Here is a 24764-nt window from a genome sequence, read left to right as displayed (position 1 = left end):
CTGGACTGATGGGTCAGACTCTCACCCGTCTAATTGCCCCTGGGGTAGATACTCCTCACGTCTCTAGGATATACCATGGAGGTAGTAAACAGGAAGGGAGGGTTAGTTACAGCGAGATAAACACAAACCCAGAGAGAACAGAAACATGGAGAAAGATCTGCAGAGCTCCAGTAAAACAGCTTCTGAACAGGAGGACAACGGCACCAGTCTGCTTCACCGGCGGCTGGCACACAGGAGGCAGACACGGACAGACAATGACATGGTCAGTGCAGCAGAGAGAGATAGAGAGAATTTCAGAATGCTAATGGCTTTATTGTATGTGTTTTAGAAGTGTATTGAGATAGACTTTAAAATCTAAATTCTGACTTATGTTACATTTAGATATACTTTGCATTTGAGAAAAAGTAAACGTATTTTTTTTTTTTTTATTTTTTGCATTATGACATTATTTACATGAGAGTTTAAAAACATTTCCCCCCAAATTCTCAATGCAATATACTGTATATATATAAAGTTAGTGTACTTGTTAACCAAGTGGACAAAAGTGTCAGTGAAGCACATGCTTGAGGTGAAATATGAAACAAAACAAAGACAAATCAAGGGAAATGTATCACTTTTATTGGCCATTATTTCCAATTAAGCTGTAATTTTGCCAAATTATGCAAAAAGTGTGAAAATATTTTATTATAATGTGTGTATTTAGAATACATAAATGTTAGCCATAAAGAAAAATAATAATAATAATAATTTCCACCAGCGTAATTTCTAGCACAGAATTCTATTAATCACAATACAGAATTTGAGATGTGCTGGAAAAAACAACTGCAAGTATACATCATGGTGGTATTTGTTGTACTCCCTTTAATTTATGCAAGTGGGCATGGGTGGGAGTGTTTGCGCCATTTGTGGATGTATTTTATATTAATGAAGTTGCGCAAAGCGTAAGTGGGCATGGGCGGGAATGTTTGCGCTATCTGTGGGTGTATGCGTGCAAACTGTGGGTGTATTTTATGTTAATGAAGTTGCGCAAAGCGTAAGTGGGCATGGGTGGGAGTGTTTGTGCTATCTGTGGGTGTATGCGCACAAACTGTGGGTGTATTTTATATTAATGAAGTTGCACAAAGCGCAAATTGGCATGGGCGGGAGTGTATGTGCTATCTGTGGGTGTATGTGCACAAACTGTGGGTGTATTTTATGTTAATGAAGTTGCGCAAAGCGTAAGTGGGCATGGGTGGGAGTGTTTGCGTTATCTGTGGGTGTATGCGCACAAACTGTGGGTGTATTTTATATTAATGAAGTTGCGCAAAGCGCAAGTGGGCATGAGTGGGAGTGTTTGCGCTATCTGTGGGTGTATGCGCGCAAACTGTGGGTGTATTTTATATTAATAAAGTTGCACAAAGCGCAAGTGGGCATGGGTGGGAGTGTCTGTGCTATCTGTGGGTATATGCACGCAAACTGTGGGTGTATTTTATGTTAATGAAGTTGCACAAAGCGTAAGTGGGCATGGGCAGGAATGTCTGCACTATCTGTGGGTGTATGCGCACAAACTGTGGGTGTATTTTATATTAATGAAGTTGCGCAAAGCGCAAGTGGGCATGAGTGGGAGTGTTTGCGCTATCTGTGGGTGTATGCGCGCAAACTGTGGGTGTATTTTATATTAATAAAGTTGCACAAAGCGCAAGTGGGCATGGGTGGGAGTGTTTGTGCTATCTGTGGGTGTATGCGCGCAAACTGTGGGTGTATTTTATGTTAAAGAAGTTGTGCAAAGTGCAGTTTGCTATTTTCTTGCAGTAAGACGTTTCAAAAGCAGGTCTAATCTCAGTGTCTAAACTCGGTTCTTACATTTGCAGTTTGGAGATTCCACCAGCAGGTGGTAATAAAGATCAAGTCCAAACTCTGAAAATATAGTGGAACTTATAAAAAAATTATGTCCCTGACAATCACTGTTTTAGCCGTTTAATGAAACATAAATTTATTAGATTTGTGTTAAACTACCTATAGGTTATGGTTAATTTTTCTAGTATTATTATTATTATTATTATTATTATTATGTTTATATTTACAATTGTATTAATAATCTAATTTGGTATTGGTATTTTTCCACCTGTTGTTGAGTGATTTTTAAGTTAAGCAAAAGGGGCCGGTGGAAGAAGATGGACAGAGTAAAATGTTTGGATTTGGTATGATTTCATTAATAATAATACTTACATTCTCTATAATTTAATGGAGCGTAAATCAAAATTCTGATGGGAATCACATTTTCCATGCATATAAAGGGAGCGTGTCGCTGTCAAAGAATGTGCGGTCTTTGTTTATAATGCTTGTGCATGACAGGGACTGGACTAAATAATAGGACCCAAATTGCACTTGAACCAACCCATTAGCCCTTTGTGCGTGTAATTTCACCAAACCCACTTGTGCCTAGACTTAGCGCATGCTTGCACGAAAATACCAAAACTTCCTGGTAATGCCCACTGACTTTGCACGTATGATTTTTCACATAGTGCTGCGCTTAGAACTAGTGATCTTAAAATAAGGCCCACAGTAATTGTTTGAATGGGTGCAAAGTTTCTCCAGTTCTTTTACAGCTGTCTCTCACTCACTTAACTCTTCATTTATCACTTCCTGTCTCTCTCTCTCTCTCACAGAAGTTTCTGTTACACAGACTCATTGTGGCTGGTCATCTCCCCAGCGGTCTCACAGACAGAAGGACTGTGGGAGGTCAGACTGCATTACAACAGTTTTAAAATGTTAAGATCAAAATTCTGCTATTATTTACTCACCACACGTTTTCCATGGAACACAAAAAAAGATTTCACGACGCTCTTTTCCATACAACTTTAAAGCACATTAAAAGTATCATTGTATGATGTTGCGTGGAAAAGAGCCGTTTAAGGATTCTTTAAATTATGCTAAAGTGCATCTCTTTTACAGCCGCTAATGTGAACTTACTATACTCTCAGATTTCTTCACATACTGTGTTTGTGATTAAAGGTTTAGAATGACTTTATAATCCAAACCCCAAAATGAAACTCTCTAACTCTGACTGAGATGTTTTTCCTTGTGTTCTGTGTTTCAGTTCATTATGAGAAGCTGAATCAGAGTTTACAGAGGAGCCGTCCGGGTGAAGACATCACCGGTCTCCTGCTGCTGTATCCTGAACACGCTCTACATGTCATTGAGGTAACTCACCTGCGCTGTGTGTCAACATGTATTTACATTTAATTGATTTACCTTCATACATAAATCTGTTCAGGAAGAACCTGGATGACCCATCTTTTGAGGTCCCTAGCTCATGAAAGAAATACATAAATGATGATAAAAGCCAAATTATTAAATGTAGGGCTGTTGATTTAATGCGCTTTAGTGCAATTAATGATATATTAAGTATGTTAAAACAATTACGTAAATAATCATGTCCCGGGACCGTAAAACGAAACATTCCTACCATTGTACCACCTGTTTTCAGCAGGGGGCAGTAAGCGAAACTCCAGCTGTACAGACAACAAACAGACTTGCTTGAGCGACAGCACAAGATCAGAACGTGTTCTTGCATTCAAACACATCTGTTTGCAGGAATCTGGAGACATGTTTTTCTAAATTTCAAACTATGTTTAACTTGACACAGCGACTGTTTATGATGCAAGTTAGATGCTCCAAAAGCGTCCGTCTGAAGCATGTGTTCACTGATGCGTCTGTAAAGGGAACCAGCTGATAGATAACTGTGCAATGTGTATAAACCTCACTCTCCTGACCTCAAGAGGTGCATTAGTGACTGATGCTAGGGGCTGTAGCCTCCTTGTTAGCGCACCCACCTCCCACGCTGGAGATGCTGGTTTGAGTCCCGTATGGAGTGAGTAGAACAGGAGCATCACACGTCCATTTTGGACAGATTGGCAAATTATTTTAAAATAACTAATATAATTATTTGTATATTGTTATTTATATATTGAATTATTGTAATTTGAGGGCAAATATGTATTCATGCAATTCATTGTGATTAATTCAATTAATTAATCGGCATATCATGCAATTACTTTGATACCATTTTTAAATGATTAACAGCCCTAATTAAATGTCATAGATGAATAATCCATTATTTTGTAGAGGGGGGTCAAAATGAAATTTTTGGCAATGATTTTAGAGCAAAACTACAGGTCAATAAAGTAACCTTAGAAATGTGTCAGTGTCCTGATTGTATTTGTACACAGAGATCAGTAGATCTATTACTAATATCAGATGACTTCAGCACCTCTTGTTGCATTATACGCCAATGGTGTGAGTCCAAAAATGGGAAAAAACACTTTTTCGTGTAGTCTTTCCAAAGTTGGAGTGTCTATAACTCCAGAAGTATTAAAGATTTCTTAATATCCTTTTACATTCTGGTTCAGAACAAACTTTTCTTTTCCTATCTTAATTTTTAAGGCACTATATGGTTCATTCCCAGAGATATGGGGCTCTCAATGTGGCTCCATAACCATTCAGTAAATGGTTACATTTTACCCATTTTCATTAGTCGAAAACCAAATGTGGGTCACATGCTATGAAGCTAGTTTTTCTTGTCCAGCAAAATAAAGGTCTGAAGTACAAATAATGTTGAAACTAGAAATGCACCTGTATTTATTCACATAGTAATACATTTTAGAGAGTCCAAAAATACACTCAGTTAATGCAATACCTATATCTATTGTTTGGTTTTCAGAAATGTACATCCGAAAAGCTCTGGAATGAATCAACCAATGTGATGAAACCCTATTGCATTTATTGTATCTGTCCTCAGTAAAAGTATTACTGAGCCAAGGAAGTTTTTGAAATTTGGTTGATTTGACATGGAATAACCCAGTAGCTACAATTCAAATCCATTTAACTCTTGAAATGTCTGTTTTTTGCTGTAGTGTTCAACTGAAACTCTTCTGTCAGTCCTGCAAGACCTGCGACACATGCAGGAAAACCTGCACAGGTGAGACGAATGTCATGGGAGTTTCACCGAATCTTGAGCAAGGTCACGACCCTTTGTGAGGGGACAATTCACTTTCATTCATACCCACTTCAAAAGATTCTTTGCGATATGTAAGAGGAAATGTGTAGAAATGTCTGTCTATTGATGTCAATAAATCCCTTCAGTTTCCCTTCAGAAGTTCACAGGACCTCTTTGACCCACAGTGGCCTGATCCTGGAGCCCAGAGTTCTGCTCGTGTCCCATGACCTTCCCAGCAGACTCTTCCAACAGTGGAACTACAAGCTGTTGAGTGAGTCTGACAGCAGCCGTTCGGTCGGTTCGGAGGACCAGAGCTCGGAAAAACTAGTGAGCGAAACTCTACATCAGCTTCTGAGTCTCGGCTGTCACCTGCTCAACATAAGAGAACAGATCATGGTAGATATTTCTACACAAATTCAGTACATTTGCTTTAAGTGCATAACCCCAGATGAAAATGTTATTGCTCAGAGGTTGCTCTAAGCATGTGCTAAGTGTAAGCCTAGGCGCAAGTGAGTTGGGTGAAATTACACATGCAAAGCGCTAATGGGTCGGGTCAAGTGCAATTCAATTCTGACCTTCTTCTCCATTTATTGCACCGACTGCGTCCTATTATATAGTCCATTCTCTGTCAAGCACCAGCGGTATAAACAAAGACAGCACATTCATAAGAATTAGAAGATTAGAAATATGGACTCACGTTCTTTTTCGCATTAACTGTGTCCTGGTTGAATGTCAGGCATATTTCAATGACAGTGACACGCTTCTTTTAGACGCTTGGAAAATGTGGTTCTCGTCAGGATTTGGATGTAGGCTCCATTCAATTACAGAGAATGTAAATATTATTAATCATAGTGAAAAATGTATTTATTGAAACACAAAAAACTTAAACCAAAAATATTTCTGGGGGGCCTGGGTAGCTCAGCGAGTATTGATGCTGACTATCACACCTGGGGTCACGAGTTTGAATCCAGGGTGTGCTGAGTGACTCCAGCCAGGTCTCCTAAGCAACCAAATTGGCCCGGTTGCTAGGGAGGGTAGAGTCACATGGGGTAACCTCCTCGTGGTCGCTATAATGTGGTTCTCGCTCTCGGTGGGGTGTGTGGTGAGTTGTGCGTGGATGCCGCGGTGGATGGCGTGAAGCCTCCACATGCGCTATGTCTCCGTGGCAACACGCTCAACAAGCCACGTGATAAGATGCGGGGGTTGACGATCTCAGACGCGGAGACAACTGAGATTCGTCCTCCCTCCACCTGGATTGAGACAAGTCACTACACCACCACGAGGACTTAGAGCGCATTGGGAATTGGGCATTCCAAATTGGGGAGAAAATCAAGAAAAAAAAAAGATTAAAAAAAAATCTCAGGCAGTGTTGTTTCTAAAACAAGATAAATCAAACTGATCTTGTTTTAAGGATTTTTATATATTTTTACAGGAAAACAATACAAAAAAATTATTATCAAGAATATGATTTTTGCCCTAATAACAAAGATTTTACTAGAGAAAAAAGAAATTATGATCTAACGTGAATTTTCTTGATAAAAAAATATGATCGTGTCTGGTAACATGTGCATGTAAAATGGCCAGAAATAGCATTTTATCTTAGCGTAAAGCTGACAGTTTACACAAGGACTATTTCTATTTCTTCTGCTCCAAACTTACTTCAAACGTACTTCTCTGTCTGCTCGTATGAATGTAACACATCATAAGAAAGTGTTTCACCGCTGTTCAAATGCACTTTGGATCACATCATTTATATGTATAAATGTTTTCCATCTGAAAGGACGAAATATTAAATGAAACAAATGACAATAAAATGCAAAGTAATCAAAACACTTTTTGAATGTAACTGTATTCTGATTACCAATGATTTCAATTGTAGCTACAAATTGTAGCTGGAATACAGTTTCTAATATTTAGCATTTTAAATGTAGGCGGGTTTACTCCCCAACCCCGCCCACAGATAACGCAAATACTCCCATCCACGGTCACTTGCGCTGGCACGAAAATTAAAGAGGACGTTCCGCAAGAGCCCTTGAAATTAAAATGGGTAACATACGCCTCGTCCAGATAATTTGGTCTTGGTTAAATTTGATGTGTTTATAGTGAGATCAACTTTGAAACATCACAGAAATTACAATGTGATTTTCTGGAAAGCTGCTCTGAAACAATGTGTATTGTGAAAAGCCCTTTATGATTTTTAATCGCAGACTTTGGTATCATGGCAAATCAGAGCACAGTTTGAGATCTCTTCTGAAGTTCTAGAGGGGACACCTTTCTCCTAACTATTGAAATCTTTACTCCCTGTACGAGCGTTTTTTTTTTCTGTGTAAATCTCCACGCAGCTCTTTCCATACAATGTTCACTGACAACGTCGTTCAAGCTAAAAAAAAAAAAAAAAAAGGACAAAAAAACACCATAAAAGTAGTCAATATTATACGCATACTATACATTCCAAGTCTTCTGAAGCCATATGATAGTTTTGTGTGCTTGAACAGGGATCTAAGGAGATTCCAGAGGAACTGTTGAAGGACGCATCAGAGCTCATTCCACCACAAGCTGCTGTGTCTCGTCTCGTCCAGATGGAGTCGCTGTTGAGTCCAATGCACTACCTGAGCACATACTACTCACCTCTACATCAACTGCTGGACTCCGGTAAGACGTCAACACACACTGGACTTTATGTGAGGTATATAAATAATGCATTTTAATAAAATCACAAACAAATCATACTTAAAGGTACTGTAAGCGATTTTAGCCGCACAAGCTGTCAAGTCGAGCCGTTTGATTAGCCACGCCTCTTTTTTCCAAAGATACCAAATGAGCTTTATTGAGATGGACGTGAGCAGAAACGGTTGTCAAAAACAACAGCAGCAAATTAGCGCCCTCAACTGACAACTGTTATGAACAACATGGCATAAAAATGGCATTAAGCCTCAATAATTCACTGCAACTGCAATACTATGAGAACGTGCTAAATGATTGACAGGCAGAAAATGTCATTGTCTGCGGCACATTTTTAGAGCTGTCACAGAGACCGGTGAGATTATCTCAGGACACTTATTGCATTAATATCTTTCAGGGAGTAGTCAAAAAAATGTGCATAAATTGCTTACAGCACCTGAAATGTAGTGTACACAAACAGGCAAGAGAGAAAAATCATTGTGATTGTAACTCTGGCTCACACGCCATATATTCACCCAACTAGTACGGAATATTCTGTATATTCTTGAAGCATAGGTTTCATGTTTAGTTTAATCAAATCATTTGATGTTCAGCAAATTAACTGTGTTTGAAATGTAATGATTGTGCTGTTTTATTTGATCATTTAAAGGGCATGTTTTTGGGAGTTTTCGCCCAGCTACAGTGTAGTGTTTGGCTTTAGGGTCAGGAGGTATTGTATGACATCCTGTTTTAAGCTCTGAAGTGCATGCAAATATGATATGCATGCATGCATGTGAACTGTACTGCATTAACAGCTTTATGGCTGGATAAACCTCCAGAGAAAACTACTGAAAGTTAGTTATAGTTCTATCGTGACACTCACTTCCTCATTATTTTCTGTTCTATCATCACTTTTCCAACATCTTATTTAACAAAATTTTAATGATTTGAAGGTATGAATATTCCTTAGTGTCTTCAATATTCATATATGGAAGTCAGAGAGATTGCTCTCATTTGTTCTTTTAACCTCCTGAGACCCGAGCGTGACTCCTGTGTGCATTTTCCATTCCCCTTTTTTCATTGTAACTAGTAGCCTCTACGAAACATGCAAAAAACCTGAATTCTGAATCTATGTACTGATTATCATTGTCTCATGTCTGTCAAACATGTTGAGTGATCCAAACATCATCTGCAGCCTGAAACTGAACTTTTGATCAGATTTTAGGAGTGAATGCACTTAACTGCATAGAGAGCTATAGGATGCTCCCCTGTAGTGGTCGACTGATATATCGCCGAGGCCGATAAATCGGCCGATATTCTGAAATTTTTTAATTATCGGCATCGGCCGATACATTTTCCTGTTTGGCCAATTTGTTTCTTGAGGGTGCCGAAAATCGCCTGAGACATGTAAACAACCAGTCACGGTTTGCTTTCATGTTACATGCCATCGTGCTACAACTATAATAGCCACGACAGACATGTTTGAGCTCATAATGTTAAAGCGCTCGCCTGTTTCTTTCCCCCTCTCTCTCTTCAACAGTTCCCTGTAATTATATCTGTCTTGTCTAATGAAAAAAAGGCAAATATCAGTAAAAGTAATATCATACACCATCTGCAAATATGCACATATCTCGTTTAAATAGATGTAATAAACCAACCTCACAAAACTTCAGCAGATCCAGTATCCTGTGGATAAATCTTCCTCTGAAGCACGTATTCTGTCAGCCTCTCCTCAACAGTTTCCTGTCACCTTTAACTTACTTTTCTAATGATAAAATGCAAATATCAATAAAACTTGCATTATATACCATTTGCAAATATGCAGGTACCTCATTTAAACAGATGTAATTCACGAACCACACGCAAATCCAGCGTTTTCTTCCCGTCAAGCGCTCATCTAATATCTTCCTCTGAAGTGCGTATTCTGTCAGCCAGAATCAAAAACTTCAGGATCAGGATCAAAAGTTCCTCTCATTCACAAATCATGACAGTCAGTCCATGACAATCTAAGCAGGCGATCCAGGTCATTTAAACTGTCAGGTGATTGATCCACACAAGCGTGTGAGTGCAGCTTCAAGGCTGCGTCCGAAACCAGGAAAATGCTACCTCCGGAGGGTGTATACGGAGGTACGATGCTCCCTTGCTCCCTATTTAGTGAACGACTTAACCTCCAGTGTGCTGTCTGTCTGCACTGATCTCAGAACAGTTTGAAATGCACCTTATTTTCATCATAACTCCATATAAATCCTCTGAAAGCAACATTTTTCAGTTTTTGCATGAACCCATTAATTCTCAATGTGATGCACAGTGAATGTAGGATATTTTAACTGAAACTGAACATATAGTCCACATACGTGGTCATTGTGTTTAACAGCGTGCCGTTTCACGATATATCACTCAAATTATAAAAATGGCATATCGGATGAAACTAGAGACTCTAATCTTTTGACTCAAACAGGTTTCAATGTAAAAACTTAATTAGGTTTCTTACCAGATGTAGTTTTGTTGGTGTTTCTCCCAAAGACAAACTCCGCTGTGGTCAGCGCCATGTTGTTTGGTCACATGACTCCGTGTGTTGAAAGTTTAACCCTTTACTGACAGCACAGAATCTCCTGATCTGAGATCAGTCAGTTTAAAGGAAATGAAATTATACGTTGCGTATAATGAAGCCAAAACGTAATGTCCACACGTGGACGCGGGGTCTCAGGAGGTTAAATAATGAATTAACCGTTACAAATTTACCATGGTAAGCATTGTTTCCAGCAAAATTCCATAGTTGCTACAGTTATTGTTACTACTGTAAATTATCATAATAAATCAAGTGTAAGCTTTCAGAATCTTGCCGCTATTTAATTTTTATGATTTTATATATGTTTTTTGTGGTGTCTAATACCAAATGACTATTTTTAGGCAGAAACTATAGTTACCATGGTGATTTTGTAATTTGCAATTTATAAAAAGTTTGTTTTATGGGGGCCTGGGTAGCTCGGTGGTAAAAGACGCTGGCTACTACCCCTGGGGTTCGCTAGTTCGCTAGTTCGAATCCAGGGCGTGCTGAGTGACTCCAGCCAGGTCTCCTAAGCAACCAAATTGGCCCAGTTGCTAGGGAGGATAGAGTCACATGGGGTAACCTCCTTGTGGTCGCTATATGTGGTTCTTGCTCTCGGTGGGGTGAGTAGTGAGTTGTGCGTGGATGCCGCGGTGGATGGCGTGAAGCCTCCACACGCGCTATGTCTCCGTGGCAACACGCTCAACAAGCCACGTGATAAGATGCACGGATTGACGATCTCAGACGCGGAGGCAACTGAGATTCATCCTCCGCCACCCGGATTGAGGCGAGTCACTACGCCACCACGAGGACTTAGAGCGCATTGGGATTTGGGTGAAAAAGGGGAAAAACGTTTGTTTGTTTTATATCATTTTTATTTTTTTCTTACAGAATCAGTATGGCCTGCGGTGGAACATCTTCAGATCATTTGAACAACTCTATATTAATAAGTGTATACATTTTCATTGTTGAATGTGTCAATGATTTTCCCATTCATTGATCGTGAGTTTTCAAGTGTATTTTTTGTGAATAAAATACATGCACACACGTAAGTAATCAAAAATGATTTTTAATTGAGATCACATTCTGATGAAGGATGTAGGATTCCATCTCAAATGATTCCAGTTTTCCATTTCAAACACATTTTAAAACACACACACACACACACACACACACACCGGGCCTCTTCATTAAAAAACAACAAAATGTTAAAAATCATTCTCTGAGTAAATGACTGCCTTTTTGTTCGGCCCCTGTTTGTTCAAGTGTAAATCGAGCGTGAAACACGTGAGGAAGTCAATAAAAAACAAACTGAACCGCATGACAGTGAAACAGCATGCATTGCTATAAAACACCACCACATAAATACAGTAGATACACACGGGTATTTGCAGTGGGTTGTGTGGATTGCCCAGTATTGTGTTGTTAAATATTTCACTATGTGATACTGCTCAGATACACGAGAAATGCATAAAAGTACGAAAAAGATCTTTGTGTGATGGCCGTAAACAACAACGCTGAATTCAGTATGATGTGAAGCGAATTCAGAAGTGCGTTCACACTGACAGCGATTTAGAAACCTGCATTTCCCGTTACTTTAATAATGCATCTTAAGTGCATCACAAGATGACACTCAAAGTGATGCTTCATCATGCAACCAAAAGTGCTGGTTACTTTTATGCTGCAAATCGCTGTTGGCGTGAACGCCCCTTTAGAACTATATTGCATGCGATCTGCTTTATATATAAAGCTTGTACATTGAAAATCTTTAAGATTTGACAGTACAGGAAGTATGAAGGGTAGATAATTTTGATTAGCAGTAAATATTTTGGGTTCGAGTATCAGCAATGCCCGCTTCTCTTCTTTAGCTAAAATTGCATTTATAAAAAAGTGTTTCAAATCGCGACACAATGTAAGGAATGAATGCAAAGCATGCGGCAGATTTACAAACATCTAGTTAAGACATCAGATCATCTTTACAATAACCCACATTTATCCTCCAGAACCTTTTTCAGCTACTTATAAGAGTGTTGCTCTCTTATTAAATTCAGATTTTCCCTCGAAATCAGTGCAGAAATGCCACAGATTCCACCTCGACCTGATAATCATTGATAAACAGCCTTCACACCTCCTATTACACTAAGAAATGGCAGTTTTATCTCAGTTAAATGGGCTTGTGCCAATAAAACCCTAGTATAAAAATGGGCTTACCCAACAAAAATACAAAACCACCATATTCAACATGTCTCTACAGAAAACACAAGCACATTCAGATCCACAAACACACATCTTTACCAACACCAGGTGACAAATCTGCTCTCATGCATTACGAAAATAAATATAGAGGATTTGACTGTGGAATATGGACTTTATAGACTCTTTGCATGTTGCATTTTGGTTCTTCGCCATTTACAAGGCGTCCCTGATCTATCAGCTAATACATTTCTGGAGAAAATGTCAGATGGTCGAAATAAAATAAAACTAATGTTAATTCCTCCAACATACAAACCCAAAGCTGTTAATTAAGGGACATTCACATTAGAGTGAACATGACATTAAAAACAGCTGTATTTACTCAATACAAGTTCAGCTCAATCAACAGCGTTTGTTGCATAATGTGGATTACGACAAAAAATCATTTTGACTCATCCCTCATTTTCTTTAAAAGGAAAACAAAAATTGAGGTTACAGTGAGGCACTTACAATGGAAGTCAATGGGGCCAATTTTTGGAGGGTTTATAATTTTATAAAAGCACTTGCATGAATTCTTCTGTTAAAACTCGTGTATTATTTGAGCTGTGAAGTTGTTTAAATCATCGATTACCAGGATAACAGGATTTATGGCGTTACGTCGGCAACAATGTTGTAAAATTGGATATAACTTTACTCAGAAAAGGTTGTTAAGTGATTTTATTACACGGCTGCCTGGAATACTTGATTCTGATTGGTCAATGGCGCCATCTAGTGTTCTGATATTTCTCTGTAACCACCGCGCATTGACGTATCAGATCGTTCATCCGGGTATCTGAGCCGTCTTTCCTGCTTCTCTTATCACTCTCTCCTATTGACTAAATGTGCATTTATTTATTTATTAGGCAGGTAGTCTTGTAATAAGCTGGATAATGAGCAGTCAGATGGTCATTTTCACAAAATAAACACCAACAGAACTCTGATCTGTTTATTTGTTTAGTAGCCGTTTAATAAGCGGGATAATGTACAGTCAGCCGGTTGTTATCGCACAATAAACCCAGACAGGGTGATCAGCACCCCAACGCAAAGCGTCACATTAAAATCATGTTAACACACATATTGTTTATGTCTTGTGTCTATACTTTTGAAACAGTGAGTATTTTAATGTTTACAGATTATTGACCCCATTGACTTCCATTGTAAGTGTCTCACTGGAACACACATTTGTGCTTTTGTACAGAAAAGGAGGGACGAGTCTGTCGATTGAGCTGAACCCGGAATATTCCTTTAAATATATGTTCCTGGTCTTATTGTGAACGATTCTTTAGTGCACGTTATTCCAAATTAAAATGACTGAAAAAAAGCTGATGTTTGTCACAGTCTGCAAACTGCGTCGCTGACTTTAATGGACGGATGACGTGTCAGTGGTTGGATCAAGCAGAGATTATTTAGCAGAGACGGGCCACTTCTATTGAAATTAATGGGAGAAATTGGAACGCTCAACCAAGAAACTCTGAGCACCCAACGGTCAACGGATGTAGAAAGGAAGTCCCACCTCACGGTTAAGAGTCAATCAGCTTTTAGATACAAACATCACCTGTCAATCAACTCTAGAGCGCATGCGCATTAGCTATACAAGCCGGGACAATTTAGTTTTTTTTACTATGATATGAGGTAAAGAAGCACAATTTATGATACCAGTGTTGTCAGATTTTACTGCTGATTTAAAATGTTCTTTGATCGTAATCTTGAGATTTCAGTCTTTCTCCATTCAAATAGATAGGAGCTGCACTGCCATGACTGGAAATAACCTCCCGAGAGCGTTTCAAAGATGCCCGACAGACTGACTTGCTAGAAAGACTTTGGATACAGGCGTTCATACATCATGTCAGTTTTTAACACGCTTGGAACATGCAAACACACACACAGCCACACACATGCACACACACACACAAACATACACACACGCTCACAACACACACAAACACACACACACCCACACTCAAACACATAGCCACACACATGCACACACAACACACATACACACTCACACACACAAACACTTGCACGCACACACACTTGAACACACACTTGCACACACACATACAACACACAAACACACACACCACACACAACATCCACACACTCAAAAAACACACACAACACACACACAACACACACAAACACACACTTGAACACAAACACACACTTGCACACACACATACAACACACAAACACACACAACATCCACACACTCAAAAAACACACAACACACACACACACACACACACACACAGAAACACATACACAAACACACACATGCACACACACACATACAACACACAAACACACACACAAACAGACACACACAACACACACAACATCCACACACTCAAAAAACACACACAACACAAACACACACTTGAACACACACAGAAACACACTCAAACACACACACAAACACATTCAAACACAGAGCCACACACATGCACACACACACACAAACATACTTGCACACACACACACACATAAACACAACACACACAAACACTTGCACACACACACACACACACACACAAACAGACACTCGAACAGAAACACACACTTGCACACACACATACACAAACACACACATGCACACACACATACAACAAACAAACACACACACAAACAGACACACACAACACACACAACATCCACACACTCAAAAAAAACACAACACACACACACACAAACAGACACACACAACATCCACACACTCAAAAAAAACACACAACACACACACACACACAAACAGACACACACACATACAACACACAAACACACACACAAACAGACACACACAACATCCACACACTCAAACACACACACAAACAGACACACACAACATCCACACACTCAAAAAACACACACAACACACACACACACATACACAAACACACACTTGCACACACACACAACACACAAACACACACAAACACTCACACAAACACACACACAACAATAACCATCCTGTAAGAGGTAAACTTGTGACTACTTAACTGTTTAATCTCTGTCGCAATTCTGTTCTTCAGCAAACGCTCTAGAACTTCCTGTTTCCAGAGACCTGCACAGGAACCGCGGCATATTACTGCATTTACACATACCAGTATTGTGTCTGAAGCAAAAATAATATTGTTTATATATATATATATTTAGAGAGAGAATGAGATTCGTAAATGTATGCCGTTACAAATATTTGATCTTCAATAGTCTATATACAAGTTTGCAGCGGTGCATTTGGACTTGATAATACTTACAGTATATAATTGAGTTATTAGAATCCTTTGTTTGGTCAGAACCGCTCCAAAATACATTCAAAAACAGCCATCTCAGTATCCATACAGTTATAATGTTTATATAATATACTTCATCTGCCTTCATTTTATATGTGTCATCATTTCTGTAATATTTGATTCTTCATATACTATCTTAAGAATGTTATATATTGCTACAAACAGACTCTAAAGTCCCATTCACAGACACTGAAGTGTACAGACATTAGAGCTGATTCTGTTTTTGAACTGTAACTTGCGGCTCCAAACACTCTTTAAGCTCAATGTAAATATAAACTCATATATCTGAAGGCAAAACTCTTTCGTTCTGTTTAAATTTCTTAAACCACATAGACATCTGGATTCATAAGATTCAAGCAGCGGCCGTTCACACTGATAGTGATTTTATCGAGAGATTTTATCATTCGTTCGGGAGGTAGCACTGTTTGTTTAGCAGTGTAGATTAAAAAGATTCAGCTCATAAGAGTCATTCGTTCGGGAATCGGGCTACACTGTTCATGCTATGAGTTTCGTGCAGTAGATTCAAACGAACCGGCTCAAAAGAGTCATTCGTTCTGGAATATGGCTACACTAGTCACACAGTCTTTCTCGATCTAGATTCAAAAGAATCGGTTCATAAGAGTCATTCGTTCTGGAATAAGGCTACACTGATCGCACAGTCTTTCTCGATGTAGATTCAAAAGAATCGGTTCATAAGAGTCATTCATTTGGGAATCAGACTACACTGGTCAGGCTGCAAGTTTCATGCTGTAGATTCAAAAGAATTGGTTCATAAGAGTCATTCATTCGGGAATTGGGTTGCACTGGTTGAGCTGTATGTTTTGTGCTCTAGATTCAAAAGAACTGACTCATAAGAATCATTTGTTCAGGAATCGGACTACACTGGTCGGGCTGCATGTTTCACGCTGTAGATTCAAAAGAACCGATTCATTAGAGTCATTTGTTCAGGAATCGGACTACACTGGTCGGGCTGCATGTTTCACGCTTTAGATTCAAAAGAACCGGTTCATTAGAGTCATTTTTGGGAATCGCTCTACACTGGTTGCACTGTGCATTTTGCACAGTAGATTCGAAAGAACCGGCTCAAAAGAGTCATTTGTATGGGAATCAGTGTACAATTGTAACGCTGTATGTTTGACAATTTAGATTCAAAAGATCCGGCTCAAAAGAATCATTCTTATGGGAATTTGGGCTTCACTGGTCGTACTGTGTGTTTCCCTGTAGATTCAAAAGAACTGACTCAAAAGAGTAATTCGTTCGGGAATCAGACTACACTGGTCGGGCTGTACATTTGCACTGTAGATTCAAAAGAACCAACTCAAAAGAGTCAATTGTTTGGGAATCACTCCACACTGGTTGTGCTGTGCATTTTATGCAGTAAATTCAAAAGAACCAGCTCAAAAGAGTCATTTGTACAGGAATCAGGGTACAATTGTAACGCTGTATGTTTCGCACTTTAGATTCAAAAGAACCGGCTCAAAAGAGTCATTCATTCGGGAATCAGACTACACTGGTCGCGCTGTATGTTTTGCGCTGTAGATTCAAAAGAACCGGCTCAAAAGAGTCATTCATTCGGGAATCAGACTACACTGGTCGCGCTGTATGTTTTGCGCTGTAGATTCAAAAGAACCGGCTCAAAAGAGTCATTCATTCGGGAATCAGACTACACTGGTCGCGCTGTATGTTTCGCGCTGTAGATTCAAAAGAACCGGCTCAAAAGAGTCATTCATACGGGAATCGGGCTAGACTGGTCACACAGTGTGTTTTTCCGATGTAGATTCAAAAGAACCAGTTTAAAAGAGTCATACATTCAGGAATCAGACTACACTGGTCGCGCTGTATGTTTTGCGCTGTAGATTCAAAAGAACCGGCTCAAAAGAGTCATTCATTCGGGAATCAGACTACACTGGTCGCACTGTATGTTTTGCGCTGTAGATTCAAAAGAACCGGCTCAAAAGAGTCATTCATTCGGGAATCAGACTGCACTGGTCGCGCTGTATGTTTTGCGCTGTAGATTCAAAAGAACCAGTTTAAAAGAGTCATACATTCGGGAATCGGATTACACTGGTCGTGCTGTATGTTTCACTATGTAGATTCAAAAGAAGCGGTTCATAAGATTAGGTCATACAGGAATCGGACTACACTGGTCGTGCTGTATGTTTCATGCTTTAGATTCAAAAGAGCCGGCTCATAAGAGTCATTTGTCCAGGAATCAGACTACAGCAGTCACACTGTTTGTTTCACTCTGTAGATTCAAAAGAACCGGTTCATAAGATTAGGTCATACGGGAATCGGACTACACTGGTCGTGCTGTATGTTTCATGCTTTAGATTCAAAAGAGCCGGCTCATAAGAGTCATTTGTCCAGGAATCAGACTAAAGTGGTCGCGCTGTTTGTTTCACTCTGTAGATTCAAAAGAACCAGTTTAAAAGAGTCATACATTCAGGAATCAGACTACACTGGTCGCGCTGTATGTTTTGCGCTGTAGATTCAAAAGAACCGGCTCAAAAGAGTCATTCATTCGGGAATCGGGCTAGACTGGTCACACAGTGTGTTTTTCCGATGTAGATTCAAAAGAACCAGTTTAAAAGAGTCATATATTCAGGAATCAGACTACACTGGTCGCGCTGTATGTTTTGCGCTGTAGATTCAAAAGAACCGGCTCAAAAGAGTCATTCATTCGGGAATCAGACTACACTGGTCGCGCTGTATGTTTTGCGCTGTAGATTCAAAAGAACCGGCTCAAAAGAGTCATTCATTCGGGAATCAGACTACACTGGTCGCGCTGTATGTTTTGCGCTGTAGATTCAAAAGAACCGGCTCAAAAGAGTCATTCATTCGGGAATCAGACTACACTGGTCGCGCTGTATGTTTTGCGCTGTAGATTCAAAAGAACCGGCTCAAAAGAGTCATTCATTCGGGAATCAGACTACACTGGTCGCGCTGTATGTTTTGCGCTGTAGATTCAAAAGAACCAGTTTAAAAGAGTCATACATTCAGGAATCAGACTACACTGGTCGCGCTGTATGTTTTGCGCTGTAGATTCAAAAGAACCGGCTCAAAAGAGTCATTCATTCGGGAATCGGGCTAGACTGGTCACACAGTGTGTTTTTCCGATGTAGATTCAAAAGAACCAGTTTAAAAGAGTCATACATTCGGTGGTAGCACAGGAAACACTGCGAGTGTTTTTTAGCATGGTGTCCCGCCTGCATTGGCGGAAGAATCCATGTTTGAAAACCTTTAACGAAGGTCATAAAAGTCACTGCTTGATATTGCTGCTCATTTGCATAAAGATAACATGTTCTCACCTTTGTTGCAGCACAACGGACTGCCAAACTCTCAGTGTGAATGGTGCTTCATTCAAATCAATCTCAACATCATGTTTAATCTTCAGTATGAGCTGTTTGTGCTGTAATGTGTTATACGGTGTTTGTATAGTTTTCATCTAGATAAATACAGTAGCCTCGGTTGAGACACTAATTTGAGGTTAAACATGGGTCTAGAATTGATCCAGCGACCCAAACAAACGTGAAACAAACTTCAAGGCAAAAGTGCAAGAACTTAGATAAGGCAAATAGAAAACGGACAAAATGGAAAAACGATAAAAACATAAACAAACAGGATGGGAGAACGACAACACAGTGATGTCATAAAAGTTTCATAGAATAACTGTAGTTTTGTCTTATTCCTTTATATACTGTTTGTTGTCAGTGCAAGCGTCGACAGCATTGAATATTCTCTGAGTTTCTACGATATGAAGTGCAGTTGACAGGGCCGTCAGTAGCAGTGATTTATGTGGTGAAGGACAGGAGCATGTTATAGTGCGGTGCTCTCTGATTCCTCCTCGGACTCCACCAGAGACACAGAGTTCCTGTACGGCCCGCGAGATCTGTCGTCCAGAATGCCGTCCAGTTCAACGTTTATTACAGGAATGTCCAGATTACACAACCAGTCTAGAGGTAAAACACAGACATGTATGAAGTATGAAAAGAGGGGTAGGAAGAGTATAAGTGTGTAAACATTTAGAGGCACATTTTCAATCACTTAGTTGTTATTAACCCTGAAGTTCAGAACTTAAACTGGACACAGAGACACATGGGACTTTAGGCTCGGTGGGTTTGTGGTGTGACTGAACTGAGAGGTCGGTATGGAGGTCATGCCAGAGGTCATGTACAGTAGGTTTAAACTCAAGCGAGAAGGAGATTGAGCTGCCTGTCAATCAAAGCGAGACGTCAGAGCCATGCAGGACAGACAGCTGCGATGTTAATTACAGTCACAAACAGACAATATATACAGCGGGTGGATAAGGGTGTTTATATACAGCACAGCTGGAGGACAATATGACGTCAGGTGAAATTATGCACAGACAACTGTTGCTTACCCTTCTGAAATGAAGCCCACTGACCCCATGACCTTACACTGCTGTAAAACAACACCAACAGCAAAAGTGGAAAACCCGAAGACAAGAGCTGTTCACCTCAGAGTTACAGTCACTTATAGAAAGATATGATATATACAATGGCTCCAAAAAGTCACTTCATTAGATATCAAAATATCAGTGTCAATGAATAAACACAATCTGTTTGAACTAATAATACACAAATTATTGTATTGTTCTCGTACATAACAAATACATCATTCAATCATTCACAGTGTAGGTTGGAAAAAGTATGTGAACCCCTAGGCTAATGACGTCAGCAAAAGCTAGAGTCAGGAGTTGGCAAACCTGGCATCCAATTAATGAAACGAGATTGGAGGTGTCGGTTTGAGCTACTCTGACTTATAAAAAGCACTCAAACATTTTGAGTTTAATATTCACAATAAGTATCCACTGACATGGACCAAGAGATCTCAGAAGACCTACGATCATGAATTATTGCTTTGCATGAAGCTGGAAAGGGTTACAAAGTTATCGTGTAGAGCTTAGATATTCATCTGTCCACAGTCAGACAAACTGTCTATAAATGGAGATGATTTAGTACTATAGGTACTCTCTCTAGAAGTGGCCGTCCAGTCAAGATGACTCAAGGGAACACCGCAGAATGCTCAATGAGGTTAAAATGAACCCTAGAGTGACAGATAAAGACTTGAAGGAATCATTGGAACTGGTTAACATCTCTGTTCATGAGTCTACTATACGGAAAACATTAAACAGGTATGTGTTCATGGCAGGACACCACGAAGGAAGCTGCTGCTTTCTAACAAAAACATTGCTGCACGTCTGAAGTTTGCCCAAGACCACCTTGACACTCCACAATGCTACTTTGATACATGTGCCTCAGAATGACGCATTTGGAGCGTCTCACTGGTATTCAGTGTCATAAACGCTGCATTTTTAGGACGCTTAGTCAAGATAAAAGCAGTGGACACTTTGAAAATCGCTTCTCAAGATTCCTGTATTCTATTGTGTTTCGCACAGCTCTTGTGCTTCCACGTACTTCAAGCTTGAATTGCTTGTATGGGAGGATAATCCGTACTTTTAATACGGAAATTATGTACGTGTCAGTGGGCATGATTAATTATGTACATATACTGTATATTGTTACATATTTATTAACATAAATAATTTTTACATTGAAATGCAGAACAAACGCTAAAATGGTACTGTCTCTTTAAGAATAGACTTTTATTTGAGCACACATTATTAACTAAAGTGGAGTCGAATGACATTTTCTTTGACATTTTGTTATCTAATGAAATGACATTCATACATGAAGTGTAACTTAAGTGATTGAATAATTTTTGGGGCCACTGTTTAACGGCCCCAAACTGGTAAGTTCTCATCTTTACCTGTAGACATACTCTCGCCCGGTGATAACCCGTCCAGCAGGCCTGAGGGATGTTCCAGGGTCTGCGGGCTCAAACCGGGCGTACCCGGAGGCTGTGGCGGGGGCAGGTTAGGTCTCTGGCGGGGCGGTTTAGGGGTAGGTCGCAATTTGGGCAGGGTGCCTGTGAACGGTGTAGGGGAGGAGAGAGAGGGCGTGGTGGCGGTCTGACTGTGGCTGTGTCCGGGTGATGTGAGGGCGGAGCCTCCCTGAGGGTAACTGAAGCCGTACGAGGAGGGGGTGCTGGGGGGCGTCGGGGACAGGCTGACGGGTGAGGGGCCCGGAGATAGATCCGACACACAGCCGGACGGAGAAAACGGACCCTTAGAAGGGATGGGCACCAATTTTTTGGAAACTGAGAGAGACACAGAGAGAGAGAGATGGAAACACAATTAGAACGACAGGTTCAGTACAAGTTACGTTAAAGTTAAAATGACACATCCCTCACTTTGTAAAAATAAACGAGCTGGCACTGGCCCCATAGACTTACATTGTAAGTGCATTACTGTACAAACTGAGGGACGAGTCTATATTATTTTCAGCATGTCACAGGTGCGGTACATAGAGTTTAACTTGCACGCACTAAACGACACATACCTTTTCGCAGTGTGTAAGGACTCTGGTCTGATAACTGTGTTTGTCCACCAGAGGGCGCTGTTGGCGAAATTCCTCTTTGACCAATCACAGGCGAGGGCTCTTTATTCATCTGTGTGCTGACAACAGAAATGTGCACAAACACCAAATCATGGCACTGATTATTTTAAATATTTATATAAGTTACCATCACAGGATATACATTTCTTTGTATATTGCAAGACAAACGAGTACTATATTCATAAAAATAAATACTATATAATGTTGATTTTCTATGTGACAATGGAGAATTATCAGTATTCCATATGCGTGTACATATACAGTGGCAAGAAAAAGTATGTGAACCCTTTGGAATTACCTGCATTTATGTATAAATTTGTCTTAAAATGTGGTCATTCAAACATTCACAGTGTGGGTTGGGAAAAGTAAGTGAACCCCTAGGCTAATGAAGTCAACAAAAGCTAATTAGAGTCAGGAGTTAGCAAACCTGGCATCCAATTAATGAAACGGGATTGTAGGTGTGGGTTAGAGCTACTTCGACTTATAAAAAGCACTCAAACATTTTGAGTTTGCTATTCATAAGACGTATCCGCTGACGTGGACCAAGAGATCTCAGAAGACCTACGATCATGAATTATTGCTTTGCATGAAGCTGGAAAGGGTTACAAAGTTATCTTGAAGAGATTTGATATTCATCTGTCCACAGTTAGACAAACTGTCTATAAATGGAGATGATTTAGTACTATAGGTACTCTCTCTAGAAGTGGCTGTCCAGCCAAGATGACTCAAAGGGAACACCGCAGAATGCTCAATGAGGTAAAAATAACTGTAGAGTGACAGATAAAGACTTGAAGGAATCATTGGAACTGGTTAACATCTCTGTTCATGAGTCTACTATACGGAAAACATTAAACAGGTATGGTGTTCATGGCAGGACATCACGAAGGAAGCCGCTGCTTTCCATCAAAAACATTGCTGCGCACCTGTAGTTTGCCAAAGACCACCTTGACACTCCACAACGCTACTGGGAAAATGTTTTGTGGACTGATGAAACTAAGGCTGAATTCTTTGACGAACACACAGCACTACGTTTGGCATAAAAAGCGCACCGCATACCAATATGAAAACATCCCATCGGTGAAGTACGGTGGAGGGAGCATCACTCTGCACTGTGAATGTTTAATGGGATGTGTTCAATAAAGACATGAAATATTATAATTGTTTGTGTGTTGTTAGCTTAAGCACATTGTGTTTGTCTATACTTGTGACTTTGATGAAGCTGAGATCACATTTTATGACCAATTAATGCAGAAAACCAGCTAATTCCAAAGGGTTCACATACTTTTTCTTGCCACTGTACATATTACACATGTTATTTCTTATTCAAGGTGGCTTTGTAATCCATGTTAGCATGACGGCCATTCAAAAGCACAAATAAAAATCTCTTCTTTAGACAGCAGGGATTTTTGCTCCATGTTAATGGATGAAGTGCAGGGAATGTCTTATTAAGAAAGTAAATAAGAGCTAATTTTTATGCAATGCTGACTTTCACTCTAAATCGTTGTGCATCATACGGGGACGCTAATTCTCTACATCAGAAAACATTTCAGGTCAGAAGTTTCTATGGTTTGTCTTTTAAATATCTTTCAGGGTTGCTGTAGTTTCTGCTGGTTCTGGGCGGGTAGTTTGTGAATAGTTACCTAGTCACTCTGAGTCCCCTCTCTCGGTTACAGACGCAGGCAGCCCAGGGCGGCGGAGCTGAGTGAGGGGTAAAGTTAGGGTGGCAGGTGTCGTGACGGGGCAGAACGAGTGGGGGTTTGATGTAGACGGGCGGGGGGTTTAAGTCGGCGTGCGGCACATGCGAGGGGGCAGGGTCAGTGGGCAGAGAGCCCTGTTTGGGCAGGTGCAGGAAACTGGGTTTAGGGTTAGAGTTAATGTCCAGAGAGGAGAAGGACGGGAGGAAAGGAGGCGGGCTGTATACGGACCAGCGGGTTGACAGTGGGGGAGGAGACGGACCGGGCGGAACGGATTCGGGTCCGGGGGCAACGGGACGCGCACAGGGCTGTGCTCGAGGGTATGGGTGGGGTGAGGGGTGAGAGAACGAGGGAGAGGAAAAGGAGGAAGAGAACCGGTATGGAGGGGGCGGTCTTTCTTCCTCAGGGGAGGGGCAGACGTAACTGGAGTCCGACCAATTGTATGATGTGTCATCAGAGCTGAAAAGATTTTGAACATTGAGACATCAAGAAGAGAAAAATCTGGGGGGGGGGGGGGGGGGCGTCTATACGATTCAGTGCCGGAGTTTAAAGGGATAGTTCACCCAAAAATAACAATTCGGTACCATTCACACACCCTCATGTTGTTCCAAACCTGTATGAAAGTGAATGGTGACTGAGAATAACATTACACATCTCCTTTTGTCATTTGGGTTTAGAACAACTTGAGGGTGAGTAAATAATGACAGAATTTTCATTTTGGGTGAAAGGAATGTTTTGGGTTCAATAAAGGTTAAGCTCTATCAACATTTGTGGCATTATGTGGATTACCACGGAAAATAATCGACCACTCAGCTTACAGTAATGCACTTTCAATGGAAGTAAACAGCCAATAAACATTAAAATACACAGTTTCAAAAG

The 24764-nt window shown here is 40.2% G+C and overlaps 2 protein-coding genes across 5 annotated transcripts in view; one reads left to right on the top strand and one right to left on the bottom strand.

The window, feature by feature from the left end:
- Positions 1 to 145: 145 nt before the first annotated feature.
- LOC127423539 (testis-expressed protein 47) lies at positions 146 to 11405 on the top strand. The gene is made up of 7 exons (XM_051667929.1): positions 146 to 262; positions 2649 to 2721; positions 3080 to 3183; positions 4896 to 4960; positions 5164 to 5374; positions 7474 to 7630; positions 11079 to 11405. The coding sequence occupies exons 1-7, from the start codon at positions 146 to 148 to the stop codon at positions 11117 to 11119; spliced, it is 768 nt and encodes a 255-aa protein (XP_051523889.1). The 3' UTR covers positions 11120 to 11405.
- arhgap44b (Rho GTPase activating protein 44b) overlaps positions 11241 to 24764 on the bottom strand; it is a 63590-nt gene continuing 50066 nt past the window's right edge. For 3 of the 4 annotated variants that reach the window (XM_051667884.1, XM_051667885.1, XM_051667887.1), the window contains 3 exons: positions 22135 to 22250; positions 21503 to 21892; positions 11241 to 19665 (listed from right to left, as the gene is read on the bottom strand). In XM_051667884.1, coding sequence (XP_051523844.1) covers positions 19529 to 19665; positions 21503 to 21892; positions 22135 to 22250 — 643 coding nt within the window. In that variant the 3' untranslated portion in view covers positions 11241 to 19528. Of the gene's footprint in view, positions 19666 to 20093; positions 20135 to 21502; positions 21893 to 22134; positions 22251 to 24764 lie in introns of all 4 variants that reach the window. The other variant, XM_051667886.1, reaches the window with a different exon arrangement.

This window comes from Myxocyprinus asiaticus, chromosome 32, assembly GCF_019703515.2.
Source record: "Myxocyprinus asiaticus isolate MX2 ecotype Aquarium Trade chromosome 32, UBuf_Myxa_2, whole genome shotgun sequence".
NCBI classification, from domain to species: Eukaryota; Metazoa; Chordata; class Actinopteri; order Cypriniformes; family Catostomidae; genus Myxocyprinus; species Myxocyprinus asiaticus.
The sequence above is the reverse complement of the archived record's forward strand: the minus strand, read 5'-3'. Positions and strand labels throughout refer to the sequence as shown.